Source organism: Bradysia coprophila, unplaced genomic scaffold (assembly GCF_014529535.1).
Source record: "Bradysia coprophila strain Holo2 unplaced genomic scaffold, BU_Bcop_v1 contig_138, whole genome shotgun sequence".
NCBI classification, from domain to species: domain Eukaryota; kingdom Metazoa; phylum Arthropoda; class Insecta; order Diptera; family Sciaridae; genus Bradysia; species Bradysia coprophila.
Genome location: NW_023503409.1, coordinates 6,245,895 through 6,260,287, shown reverse-complemented (window position 1 = coordinate 6,260,287; position 14,393 = coordinate 6,245,895). Strand labels below are relative to the sequence as shown.

At 41.5% G+C, this 14,393-nt stretch overlaps 1 protein-coding gene across 15 annotated transcripts in view; it reads right to left on the bottom strand.

Annotated features, from left to right (window-relative positions):
- Positions 1-14,393, bottom strand: part of LOC119073729 (titin) — a 104,658-nt gene that overhangs the window by 75,948 nt on the left and 14,317 nt on the right. For all 15 annotated transcript variants that reach the window (XM_037179362.1, XM_037179361.1, XM_037179347.1 and 12 more), the window contains exons 8-23: positions 12,542-14,044; positions 12,385-12,480; positions 12,250-12,297; positions 11,958-12,186; positions 11,374-11,894; positions 10,914-11,309; positions 10,419-10,820; positions 10,075-10,351; positions 9,885-10,006; positions 9,020-9,817; positions 7,717-8,937; positions 6,859-7,652; positions 6,470-6,794; positions 1,110-1,517; positions 175-987; positions 46-96 (exon numbers count right to left, since the gene is read on the bottom strand). In XM_037179362.1, the coding sequence (XP_037035257.1) occupies positions 46-96; positions 175-987; positions 1,110-1,517; positions 6,470-6,794; positions 6,859-7,652; positions 7,717-8,937; positions 9,020-9,817; positions 9,885-10,006; positions 10,075-10,351; positions 10,419-10,820; positions 10,914-11,309; positions 11,374-11,894; positions 11,958-12,186; positions 12,250-12,297; positions 12,385-12,480; positions 12,542-14,044 (8,004 nt within the window). The remainder of the gene's footprint in view (positions 1-45; positions 97-174; positions 988-1,109; positions 1,518-6,469; positions 6,795-6,858; positions 7,653-7,716; positions 8,938-9,019; positions 9,818-9,884; positions 10,007-10,074; positions 10,352-10,418; positions 10,821-10,913; positions 11,310-11,373; positions 11,895-11,957; positions 12,187-12,249; positions 12,298-12,384; positions 12,481-12,541; positions 14,045-14,393) is intronic.

The following is a 14,393-nucleotide window of genomic DNA, read 5'->3' as shown; positions in this document are numbered from 1 at the left end:
TGTTGCCATAATTGGAGCGACTGATGGAATTGTTGTCCCACTTACGTTTGCACGAAATCGACGCTTTGGTGAAAGCTTCGCCATAGTCGTTAACGGCTGAATTAAAAAGTCAAAAATTGCAATCAAAATCGTCGATAAATTCAAAATTAGTTTTTCAATTGTAAAAACACTTACCGCGACACACATACTCTCCTGAGTCCTCACCATAAACGTACAGAATGTCCAGCGAAACGAATCCCAAATCGTAAACGTTTCTGTAACGATGTCCAGACGGCAACAGTTTGCCATTGCGATACCATTCAATTCGAAGTCTTGGATCGTCTTTCGGTTCCACCCGACATTCGAAACGAATGCTTTCAGCCTCTTCAACGGTTGCCGATTCAATTTGACTGAGGAAACGTGGTGGTCCCATTTGCTCATCTTCCTTCGGAGCGACACTTACTGGTCCGCGTTCCAAATCTTTGAGCCGTTCAGCTGTCATACCGTCCGGTAATTGTGATTCCGAAATAATTCCATGCCGTCCAATACAAGAAACATTTGCCACTGTGGTTGCTGTGCCCCATCTGTTCGTGGCTCTACATAGATATTCGCCTGAATCTCTTGCATATGCGTAGTCCATGTCCAATGCAATGAAACCGAAGTCGTTCAACATGTGAATTCTTGAGCCTGTGTTTAGCGGGCGACCGTTGAAGAACCAGTCGATTCTCATAGTAGGATCGCCAATCGGTTCAACGCGACAATCGAAGTGAACTGGGCCACCTTCTGGAATATCCAGATTGTCGGCGATTTCAACGGTGAAGTGAGGAGGATTCGGTTTCTCCTCGTCGGAGAAAATCTCTTCTTGTTTGTGAAGACTTTCTTCCAATCGTTGAAGACTTTCGGTGCCGGTTCGGAAATTAGATGGCAGTTGTGGTTCCATGATAATTCCTTGACGTCCTTTCACCGACAATTTACAGGAGACAGTTGCTTCGCCATGTTTGTTGGTAGCTGGAAAATGAACCGTAAGTTACAGTAAGTGACTGATGGTTAGGAATTCGGAGAAAAATTAGAAAAACTTTTTAAATATTGAGTTAATTTACACACAAAAATCTACGCCCGCCCCTCCTTACCTTTGCACGAGTACAATCCCGAGTCACGTTGATAGCATCCAGCAATTTCAAGAATAACAAAACCAAAGTCATTAATGGTTTTGATGCGAGAGCCTGACCATAAAGCTTTGCCATTATGATACCATTCGACTCGCATACTTGGGTCATTGATTGGTGTGAGACGGCACTCGAAGTGAGCCAATTGATTCTCTCCAATTGTTAAATCGGCTGGAGTTGTAACGAATTCTGGTGGTTTGCCAGAATCCTCTTCCGGTGCGATTTGCGGTGCCATTCCATATCCTTCCAATTCAGCGATACGTTCAATAGTTCCTTCCATACCAGCCGGTAGTTGAGATTCCAAAATAATGCTTCGTTTTCCTTGCACTTTCATTGTTGCTGTTGTTACGGCTTCACCATAGTCGTTTATAGCTAATGGAAAGAAAATTATTCATTTTCGAGTTCTGGGCAACAGAATAACAAAATATATGCGGCAGTTCACAACGCAGAAAAAGTTAAGGTTACAACTGTGTGACTCTGACTGTTAAGACCGCTATTCGAAAATGATCTATTCACATGAAATGCGTCGTCACTCCATTTTGTAACATTGAGTTAGTTGGATCGTATTTCGTTGAAGATGTCGTGCATCGATCTCACAATAGACGATGAAACAGATGTGATTAACATCAGAAAACGTTCATTAATTCCTGTATCAGATTCGGATGGACAGTCCGTTAAAAAGCAGAAATTCGCAGATACCATCGATCTTACATCTGATGATGAGATTTCCGTTCCGAAAGATGAGGTAATTTGTGTGAATGCTCGCTGTGGCGACGACTAGCTAATTTTTTTATCTTTTTTTGTTGCGAAAAGAAAACATCCCGACGTGCTTCGTCCAGCACATGGGCCATACCAACATCAAATCGGTTCGAATTGTTGGCGGATGACATTTCCGATCCTGAAACTGCTTCATCATCATCATCAACAAAACGCGCTTCACCATATGTATGGACGAAAGAAACCGTAAATTCCTTACTGCGAGTTGTAGTGGAACAACGAGTGGAGCAGCTATCATCAGACGGTTTAATGCACCCGGTGAATTTGGATAACGATCGCATTCTCCGCGAATTCAACTATACATCGGAAAAACCCATCACAAAGGCAATACTGCTCAGAAAATTGCGTAATACCAAATATCGTAATGGTAACTACAACCAGTGGCGCGACGAAATCCTACAAATTATTGAAGAACGACAAAAGGAAGGATCACAAATCGGAAGTGCTACATATCAAAACAGATACAACTGGACTGAGGATGGAGTCGACAGCGCTGTTGATCAAATTGGCCAAGGAACAAAGAGTTCAGCAATTATCCGACCCCACCATCAGTAAGCATCCTGCTAACTACAATTTGGAGGATTTGTTGACAAACTTCAATAGTGCAATTGATGTGCCGGCAACGAAAGAGCAAATTCAAAAAAAATATGAACAAATCTCGAATTTACATGTCCAGTGATTACCAGCAGTGGCGTGCGGAAATTGAACGAGAGAAACAGGAACCGACTATATTTTCCAGACCAAAAAAAAGTTACATGAGCAACGGTGGAAAGTGGACGGGAACGGAAGAAGTGATTGGGCAACAAATCATAGGTGAAAACGAAGGCACCGAAATCAGATCCATCATCGACAAGATATATGAGGCTTTGGAGAACAGAACGCGGCCCGCGATTTATGTAAGTATGATTTGACTGACTGACAACTTCCACACCAAATGTGTGACGAATATTTCATTTTACTTACAGCATCACTTTTTCGTCATGAAAGCGGCAGGACCGAACAGCAGTGCCATGTTGTGGACAGAGGCAGAGGACGAGGCACTACTGAATGTATTAAATTCGTTGATCGCAAACGGAGACAGCTTCGAGTGGAACAGCATTTTCGACAAATTGAAAAAAGATCTGCCAGGTAGATCGCCTCTTGCGATAAGGTCTCGTTGGGTTAAATACTTGGATCCGAATTTGGATTTTACGGTGATCGAAACCGAGGAAGGTCATCAGATCATGGCCGACTTTTACGATCACGGATTTCAATTTTCATTTTTCAAGTCGAGTGCAAGATCAACACCGGTTCTGCGACGCTACATCGGAAAAAAAATTGTTGAGCTGCATCAGTTGCGGACATGTGACAGTATTTTCAGCTTTCTATTCAGAAAGTTGAACGATGCAATAAAAGAGGACAATGTTTCGATAACGGATTGGCTAAATGGATGCACGGACGACAAGCGACTTCAAAAAGCGTATCGTTTTCTGCTGCATCTTCATCGATCATGGCTACGCGATTCGTATGGAATCGTACTCATCGATTCGTTCGCTTCCATTAACTCCAATGGAATCTATGCAAATTTAACGAAACAACGCACTCGAACACCCATGACAATTTCTGAAAAACAATACATCCGGACTCTGATTGAGAAATACAGAAGCATTGACCGACACTCTCTACCGGTAAGAATTTTTAGCCCCACCGTTGAAGATCCGTCAATTTATTAATTCGATGAATTTGTTCTACCAACAGGTGTTTGCAAGTACGGCAAAATGGCTAGCGTTCGAGGATGGAGTGCTCAGAATGGTCCAGTCAAACATACAAGCGAAACCGATCTCAAAGTATTCAGGCGATCCATTGGTACAGTTCGAATTATCGTTGGATGGTGAAATCGAGGACTTCCAGAACAATTCGGATAAAATCGAAAAGTATGGATCGAACCAGCCGTACTTCCTGTATAGTTTCGGTCTGCCGGGAGGGAGAACCGAACTCTCCACATTAATGGCAGCACACTCGATATATACGACTTGAAACAATTACAAACGTGAATTTTCATTTTGAATTTTTCCCAATTTTCCTAGATTTCCCTAAATTTTCAGTAAGAAATGAAGTAAGAAATGAATTAAGTCTACTCTAATCGGATAATGGCTCAGCAAGTATAACCCCATCGATACCATCATTAATGGACTTCAATGTTTGGCGGCAGGATTGGGTTGCCGTAGTTGGCGCGAAGAAATAGTGAACAAACGACAAGACTTCATCCTTGACGATATTAAGGTTATTGTCAGCTGCACTGATTATACCACTGCGTTCCATTCTAAATTTATGGTGTTGTCACTAATTAGCAATGCCGCAAATGTTCGGCGGATTACACCGAAGCCACTTGTTGATCCCGACAATTTTTTGCTGGATCAATTGACAGATCTCAATTTGAAAATTAAGTAAACTCAAAGATTAGACAAAAACTGTTCGACAAGAATTGTAGCAATGATACAATAAATGGATTAACATCGTCGCTACTAAGTCTTATTTGTGAGTCTTATTTGTGAGTCTGGAATTATAAGTCTTATTTGTGAGTCTGGAATTATAAGTCTTATTTGTGAGTCTGGAATTATAAGTCTTATTTGTGAGTCTGGAATTATAAGTCTTATTTGTGAGTCTGGAATTATAAGTCTTATTTGTGAGTCTGGAATTATAAGTCTTATTTGTGAGTCTGGAATTATAAGTCTTATTTGTGAGTCTGGAATTATAAGTCTTATTTGTGAGTCTTATTTGTGAGTCTGGAATTATAAGTCTTATTTGTGAGTCTGGAATTATAAGTCTTATTTGTGAGTCTGGAATTGATTATAAGTCTTATTTGTGAGTCTGGAATTATAAGTCTTATTTGTGAGTCTGGAATTATAAGTCTTATTTGTGAGTCTGGAATTATAAGTCTTATTTGTGAGTCTGGAATTATAAGTCTTATTTGTGAGTCTGGAATTATAAGTCTTATTTGTGAGTCTGGAATTATAAGTCTTATTTGTGAGTCTGGAATTATAAGTCTTATTTGTGAGTCTGGAATTATAAGTCTTATTTGTGAGTCTGGAATTATAAGTCTTATTTGTGAGTCTGGAATTATAAGTCTTATTTGTGAGTCTGGAATTATAAGTCTTATTTGTGAGTCTGGAATTATAAGTCTTATTTGTGAGTCTGGAATTATAAGTCTTATTTGTGAGTCTGGAATTATAAGTCTTATTTGTGAGTCTGGAATTATAAGTCTTATTTGTGAGTCTGGAATTATAAGTCTTATTTGTGAGTCTGGAATTATAAGTCTTATTTGTGAGTCTGGAATTATAAGTCTTATTTGTGAGTCTGGAATTATAAGTCTTATTTGTGAGTCTGGAATTATAAGTCTTATTTGTGAGTCTGGAATTATAAGTCTTATTTGTGAGTCTGGAATTATAAGTCTTATTTGTGAGTCTGGAATTATAAGTCTTATTTGTGAGTCTGGAATTATAAGTCTTATTTGTGAGTCTGGAATTATAAGTCTTATTTTATTTTAGTCTTATTTGTGAGTCTGGAATTATAAGTCTTATTTGTGAGTCTGGAATTATAAGTCTTATTTGTGAGTCTGGAATTATAAGTCTTATTTGTGAGTCTGGAATTATAAGTCTTATTTGTGAGTCTGGAATTATAAGTCTTATTTGTGAGTCTGGAATTATAAGTCTTATTTGTGAGTCTGGAATTATAAGTCTTATTTGTGAGTCTGGAATTATAAGTCTTATTTGTGAGTCTGGAATTATAAGTCTTATTTGTGAGTCTGGAATTATAAGTCTATTTGTGAGTCTGGAATTATAAGTCTTATTTGTGAGTCTGGAATTATAAGTCTTATTTGTGAGTCTGGAATTATAAGTCTTATTTGTGAGTCTTATTTGTTAGTCTTATTTGTGAGTCTGGAATTATAAGTCTTATTTGTGAGTCTGGAATTATAAGTCTTATTTGTGAGTCTGGAATTATAAGTCTTATTTGTGAGTCTGGAATTATAAGTCTTATTTGTGAGTCTGGAATTATAAGTCTTATTTGTGAGTCTGGAATTATAAGTCTTATTTGTGAGTCTGGAATTATAAGTCTTATTTGTGAGTCTTATTTGTGAGTCTGGAATTATAAGTCTTATTTGTGAGTCTGGAATTATAAGTCTTATTTGTGAGTCTGGAATTATAAGTCTTATTTGTGAGTCTGGAATTATAAGTCTTATTTGTGAGTCTGGAATTATAAGTCTTATTTGTGAGTCTGGAATTATAAGTCTTATTTGTGAGTCTGGAATTATAAGTCTTATTTGTGAGTCTGGAATTATAAGTCTTATTTGTGAGTCTGGAATTATAAGTCTTATTTGTGAGTCTGGAATTATAAGTCTTATTTGTGAGTCTGGAATTATAAGTCTTATTTGTGAGTCTGGAATTATAAGTCTTATTTGTGAGTCTGGAATTATAAGTCTTATTTGTGAGTCTGGAATTATAAGTCTTATTTGTGAGTCTTATTTGTGAGTCTGGAATTATAAGTCTTATTTGTGAGTCTGGAATTACCGTAGCATGTGTAGTCCCCACTATCTTCCGGGTAAACTGGAGAAATTTCCAAAATAACGAATCCGAAGTCACAGAATGTTCGGAATCGAGATCCTGCCTTCAGCGGTTTTCCATTCCAGAACCATTCAACCTTAAGTCGTGGATCATCTGTCGGTATGACACGAGCTTCGAAGTGAACATTTTCACCTTCTCGTAGGCTATCGACGTTCGACAACGGAGCAGTGAAAACCGGGGCACGACCTCCTAGTTCAGTAACACGATCGTCTTTCGTACGAACCAACGAGTCTTCCAGAGTTTGAATCTTCTCCAATCCACCTTCCATGCCCTGCAAATTGATGATTTTTGATTCAGACAAATCGAATCAATGAAAAATTGAAGAAAAAACTTACTCGCGGGAGTTGCGAGTCCAAAATTAAATTAGCCTTCGATAGACATCTGAGTGTAGCCTTTGTAACATCAGAACCATATTTGTTTGTGGCACGACATTCGTATACGCCTGAATTTTCTTCGTAGCAGTAAAGAATATCGAGAATGACTATACCGAAATCGTGGAAAGTTCGGTAGCGATGACCATGCGGCAGCTTTCTTCCGTTGTAGTACCATTCCACAACCAAATCAGGATCAGTCATTGGTGTAAGTCTGGCCTCGAAGTGAGCGCTTTGTCCCTCAACGAGTTTCGAAATTTCCACAATTTGTGTGGTGAATTTGGGTGCTTCACCGATTGGAGTGGATGGGACAGCTGATTGTTGTCCAGCATATGCATTTTCGAGTTCTCTGATTCTAGCAAGAGATTCCGGCTGTAGACTGTCGTAAAATACTCCACTCTTGCCGAAGCATTCAATGGTAGCCTTGGTAAAGTCTTCTCCGTATTTGTTCGAAGCACGACACACATATTCACCAGAATCATGGCTCTGAACGTATGCAATGTCCAGTAAAACATAGCCGAAGTCGGACACAGGTTTAATGCGTGTAGAATGGCGAATTGGTTTACCATTCATGAACCATTCGACTTTCATATCTGGATCACCAACTGGTACCAAAGTGCATTCGAAATGAGCGGATTGTCCATCTTTCAAACCACCTAAGCTTTGAATTTGAGATGTGAACTTTGGTGGTTGACCACCGGATTTATCTACGCAACCCAGAGTGACACTAATTTCTGCCTGTCCCCATTTGTTTGTAGCTAATTAAAGAGGAAAAATTAAATGAAAAAGACATTCAAATCAATCCAATCCACCCATCCTTACCGCGGCAAACATATGTTCCAGAATCCTCAATCTTAGTTCCCAATACTTCGAGAACTACCATGCCGAAAGCATAGACAGTTCTAAATCTATGACTAGCGTCCAAGGTCTTTCCATTGTAGAACCATTCGACAACCATAGACTGATCACCGGTAGGAATGAGTGACGCTTCGAAATGTGCGATTTCTCCTTCCCCAATGTTGGACAGTGAAGTGAATTCTGAGGTGAATCGTGGTGCATGACCTTCTTCTGGTCCAACGGCTTGACCTTCTCCACGGCGAAGAGACTCTTCCAAATTCTGAATCGTTTCCAATCCTTGCGTTCCCATCGGATGTTGGGTCTGCTCAATAATACTTTCTTTGCTGGAGCAGAAGACAGTGGTCGATGTGAATGCTTCGCCAGACAAATTGGATGCCTTGCACGTGTAGATGCCCTGATCGCGTTCATAGACTTCAGTCAGGTCTAACGTAACAAATCCGAATTCGCTTGTCATCTTAAAGCGAGATCCATGTTCCAGTACTTTGCCATTGAAGTACCATTCGATCTTGAGATTTGGATCTTCCTTTGGTTCCACTTGCGCTTCCAAATGAAGTGGTTGAGCTTCGGATAGGTGGAATTCCGGTTGCAATGGAACAGTCCAGATAGGTTTTGGATATTCCTTTTCGGGCCGAGATGCTTGTCGTTGATATCTGTTGGCAATAGCTGCTTCGGTTTCCTCAACAGCTTCCAAACCGGCGATACCTTGAGGATGTTGTGTGTCCAAGTACATCGATTTCGAACCAATGCATCGAAGTGATCCGGATGTTGTTGCTGAGCCCTTGCTGTTCGTGGCTTTGCATGTGTATATGCCAGAATCTTCGGCATATGCACCCATAACGTCTAGAGCAACGTATCCAAAGTCGTAAGTAGTCTTGTAACGTGATCCGGCTGGCAGTTGTTTTCCATTGACAAACCATTCAATTTGCATCGTCGGATCTTTCGATGGCTCAACGTTACATTCGAAGTGAACGTTGTCGTTCTCCTTACATTCCACATTGTTCAAGTGGGTAATGAAGACTGGCGATTCAAAGACTGGTTCCGCTGTTTCTCGACGATCTTGTCGAGGTGCTTCCAATGCAGCGATTTGTGGCAATGCAGATGGATGCAATGAATCTCCCATTATGCTTGGATAGCCACCAATTTTTAGAGTAGCTGTTGAGACGGCTTCCCCTTTGCTGTTCCTGGCTGCAAGTGTAAAAAATTGAAACTTTAATAACGAAAACTGTTCCAACTAGAATAGGTCCTCAAAAATGAAATCTCAACTCACCGACGCAAGTGTAAATCGCAGAATCGTCCATTCTGAGTCCGTTGATGGACAATGTAACTAATCCGAAATCGAAGGTGCTACGAATTCGAGCTCCTGTTGTTAACGACATTCCATTCTTGAACCATTCAATTTTCAAGTTCGGATCAGCTCTTGGTTCGACTTGAGCTTCCAGTTGAATGTGTTGACCTTCATTCAATTGGTCGTAGCTCTGTAAATGTGTTGTAAAGACTGGCGCCTGCTGTGGACTCTGGTCGATAAACATTTCCGGAACACGGTTCATTGCCGCTTCCTTCATTTGAATCTTCTGCCAAGATTCGGGAAGCAAACTTTCGCCAGCAATCGATGATCGTGTTTTGATTTTCATTGCTGATGACGAAACTGCTTCGCCAGCCAAATTTACTGCTCGGCACATGTAGACGCCGGAATCAGTAGCAACGGTCGAATTGATGTCCAGAGAGACGAAACCAAAGTCGTGTGTGGTACGGAATCGAGATCCCATCTTCAATTCTACTCCATTGACGTACCATTCGAAGCGGAGATTTGGATCTCCAACAGGTACGACACGAGCTTCGAAGTGGGCGTGTTGTCCCTCCCAAAGTTCGGCTGGTCCAGTAAGTAGCTGAGTAAATATTGGCTTTTCGAACACACGTTCTGGAGCATCTGGTCGCGTCTCTGGCAATTGTTCCAATTGCTGTAGTCGGCGCACACTTTCTGGATGCTGTGAATCCAACTGAATGCTTGCCTTTGTGCGTACTCTCATCGATGCAGTGGTAACGGCTTCACCCAAAGGATTTGTGGCTGAATTTGGAAAGAAATTTGTGTCGAATTATTGGTCGAAAGTTCCATATAAGTCTCTTATCCTTACCGCGACACATGTATACGCCTTGATCATCATCACGAATATGTGATATATCCATGGACACGAAACCGAAATCATGCTGAGTAGTGATACGAGAGCTGTCTTCGATTGGTTTTTCATTACGGAACCTGGTAAATGGGAAATTTACAAAGTTAATGACGGCGATGATCGCTAAAAATGCCAGGATTGAACTTACCATTCAACCTTGAGATTCGGATCACCGACTGGAATCAGACGGCATTCGAAGTGAGCTGTTTGACCTTCTGGAATAGAATCAATGTTTTGTAAAGGCTGAGTGAATACTGGACGCTGACGAGTGATTGGATCTTCAATTTGTGGTCGTTGGAACGGTTGATGACTCTCCAGTTTCAGAATCTGTTCCAAGCCTTCAGGACGTTGTGGCTCGGTTATAATTCCACCACGAGTAATCACTTTCATTGTGGTTGATGATTTACATTGACCCAATGCATTCACTGAAGACAGTTAAAAGGCCGCGATTGTATTATTTGGAGTCACAAAAAAAATTACGATTTTTCTTACCAGCTCTCACTGTATATTCACCAGCGTCTGCGGCAACAGCGTGTGTAAGATCGAGAGCCACATAGCCAAAATCGAAAGTAATGTGGAAGCGTGAAGCGGACGGCAGTGGTTTACCGTTGTGATAGAATTCGATGCGTAAGTTTGGATCGTGGATTGGTTCGACTTGAGCTTCAAAGTGAGCAGTTTGTCCTTCGTGAATTTCTGATGGTCCACGAAGTTCGGTAACAAATCTGGGAGGACTGATTGGTAGTTCAGCGATTTCGCTGCGATAAGTTTGACCCTTGGATTCGAGTTTTTGAATTTTCTCTAATCCGTCTGGGTGTTGAGTGTCCAGGATGATGCTTCGTCTATTCATAATTCGAACGTCGCACGTGTTCATTGCTTCTCCAAGTGCGTTGGTAGCTAAATTTGAAAGGTATTGATAACAATTGCTCTTAGCATTGTAAGCCAAAAAAAATGACAGAAAACCCACTCAATCGCTCTCCAATTCCTTACCTCGGCAAATGTAGGTTCCGGTATCCTCGCCGTATACATAAAGAACATCCAGAGCAACGTATCCAAAATCATGCGTAGTACGGAATCGATGTCCAGCTCGAATTGCTTTGCCATTGATGTACCACTCGATTTTGAGGTTCGGATCATTGATCGGCTCCACACGACATTCCAAATGAGCATGATCTCCCTCCTTCAAATTTTCCAAATTTGCCAATGGCGTAAGGAACACCGGTTTCTGTCCTTGCTCCTCTACTTCGGGTGTGATTGGTTTTTGGTAGTTTTCGAGTTCTCTAATCTTTCGCAAGCGTTGCTCGTCTAGAGTGTCCAAGTATAGGCCAGAATTGGCAGTAGCAGAAACCGAGCATGTCGTGACTGCTTCTCCGACAGCGTTTTTAGCTAAATTAGAAAGGAAGCACCTCGTTATTGATAGATAAGATTTCAATCATAGCCACCTCCTAACCTCTACAACTGTAGGTGCCTGTATCCTCAGCATGGGCATACAAAATGTCCAAAGCAACGAAACCAAAATCGTACGTGGTCTTGAAACGATGACCTTGTGGTATCGGTCGGCCGTTGCAATACCATTCAACTCTCATTGTCGGGTCATTGACCGGTGTAAGTGTCGCCTCTAAGTGAACCGGTTTTCCTTCCTGAACCACAGCATTCTTAAGTGGGCGACCGAACTGAGGCTTTTCAGCGACGAATTGTTCGTCATCGGTTTTGCGTCGATAACGTGAATCATTCTCCAGATAATGAATCTTCTCCAGAGCTCCTTCATGCTGTGTTTCTCGAATAATGCCAGCACGTGGCTGAACATTCAATCTGATCGAGGATTGAGCCTGTCCCAATTGATTGGTGGCGACGCATGTATATTCACCGCTATCTTCACCGTATACAGTTAATACGTCCAAAGCGGCGAATCCAAAGTCACAAGTTGTGCGGAAACGGTGACCCGTTTGCAATGGTTGACCGTTGTGGAACCTGCCGTTAAGAAATGTCAATTAAGAAAAACTTCAACGGGAAAATCGAATGCGGTTGACGAACCATTCTACTTTGAGGTTCGGATCTGGATAAGGTTCAATGCGACATTCGTAGTGAGCACTTTGTCCTTCGCAGAGATTTGTAGGACCGTTTAGTTGGGTCGTAAATCTGGGTGCTTGTGTGACGATAGATTCGTCATCTTCACGACGTTGATAGCGTGATGTATCTTCGAGTTGATGAATCTTCTGCAGAGCAGTTTCATTCTGTGTCTCCATTTGGAGGGCGGCTTTGGCTATATAACATTTGAAATAAGTTTAGCAAAGAAAGAGACTGTTTGCACTGTAAGCATACTCACATTGAACTATCAACGAAGCGGACGTTACTGCCTGACCTAATTCATTTTCTGTAAAAAGAGAAAACATTTTCAGTCAATGACTCGGTTGATCTAATCTAACAAAAACAAAGGAAATAAAACAGAAATGATCCTCACCTGCTTTGCAAGTGTAGGTGCCAGAATCTTCGGGATTAACATATTTCATGTTCAAAGCGACATATCCAAAATCGTGCATGGTTGTTGTGCGATTTGCTGCAATCAAAAGTCGTTTATGAACAAAATGATTTGATGAAAATTAAGAAACTGAGCTTACATGCTGCCAAGGGTACGCCATTCCTTAACCACTGAACCTTCAATTTCGGATCACCAACCGGGATCAATCGTGCTTCGAAATGAACGGCCTGATTTTCAGCCACCCGAATATCCCGTACGGGTAACGTAAATACAGGTGCCTGAGTGATAACCTCATCTTGAGCACTGTGTCTCTGATACCTTGACGTGTCTTCCAAGCGATGAAGACTATGCAAGGCACCTTCGTGTTGAGATTCCATATAAATAGACTTCTGAGTGTGGATAACGGCTACTGCAGAAGTCACTGCTTCACCCAAGGCATTAACTGCGCGGCACGTATAGCTTCCAGCATCGTCGGGCAAACAGCCCATGATGTCCAATGCAACGAAACCGAAGTTGTTGGTTTCGGAAAAGCGTGAACCGGATTTCAACGGTGCATTATTGTGATACCATTCCACTTTCATTGTAGGATCGGATACGGGTATCAAACGGCACTCAAAGTGGGCACGTTGACCTTCCTTAATTTCAACGTTTTTCAGCGATGTGGTAAACACTGGTGCCTGTTTGGTTACTTCATCGATCACTTCGGATCGAGAGTACTTCGACCTGTCTTCAAGGAATTGGATTTGTTCCAATCCCGATTCGTTTTGCGTTGTTGTTAAAATTTGCTCACTGCCACGGCACTGTAACGTACAGTTTGTTTCGTCAGTGCCAACGAGATTCACGGCTCTACAAGAGTACACGCCAGAATCTTCAGCAATTAAATCAATAATGTCCAACGCAACGTAACCAAAGTCATGTATTGGCCGGAAACGATGGCCAATGGTTACCGGACGACCATTTTTGAACCATTCTACCTTTAAGTTAGTGTCGGTGACCGGTTCCAGTTTGCATTCGAAATGTGCATGCTTTCCTTCGCGCATGTTTAGAAGATCCTTTGGCTTGGTCAAGAATCTCGGTTTGATATTGATAATCTCATCGGAAACCTCACTGCGCCTGTAGCGAGACGAATCTTCTAGGCTTTGAATTTTCTCAAGACCGCCTGGATGTTGTGTCTCCAAGATGAGATCTTTCTTTGCAATTACACGCACTGAACCGGAAGTAACTGCTTCTCCCAACTGATTGCGAGCTTGGCACGTGTACACACCGGCGTCAATCGCATAAACACCCAACAAATCCAAAGCAACATAATCGAATTCATAAGCGGGTCGGAAACGATGACCAGTTCTGACTGGATATCCATTAACGAGCCATTCAACGCGCATGGATGGATCGCCAACTGGTTGGAGGCGACACTCCAAATGCACATTCGTGCCTTCAACGGTTTCTATGTTATGTAAGGGACGTGTGAATTGTGGTGCTTGCATGACGGTTATATCTTCAGCAACTTGATTGCGTCGTCTTGATGAGTCTTCAAGCATTTGAATATGTTCCATGGATGTTTCATTTTGGGAGTCTGTCACAATGTCAGAGCGTCCAATTACACGAACGCAAGCGGATATGTGTGCAGAGCCGAGATGATTTTCTGTGAGGGAAGAGATTACGTTTGTTAGCCGTTCATCATTTTGTGCATAAAACTTTCAAGGATTGTTAGCACTTCAACAGTTTTCGTTCCCTCGGTTACAGAACAAGATATCAACTCTACATTAGGTGCCTCGTATTCTAATCTTGTACTGATAACCGATTTCTGTTGTGGGGGCTGACTTCTACCAGAAATTACGAATAACGTCTGATGGTCATCGACGTCCCAGTTAAAACATGATTCTTTTGTGGGCTAACAAATCCAATTCAATTGAGGCCGAGGTAGAAATGAATTGTTTAAAGTGGAACTGCCCTTGAGCAAGTACAGCCCTATCGACACCACACTATATCAA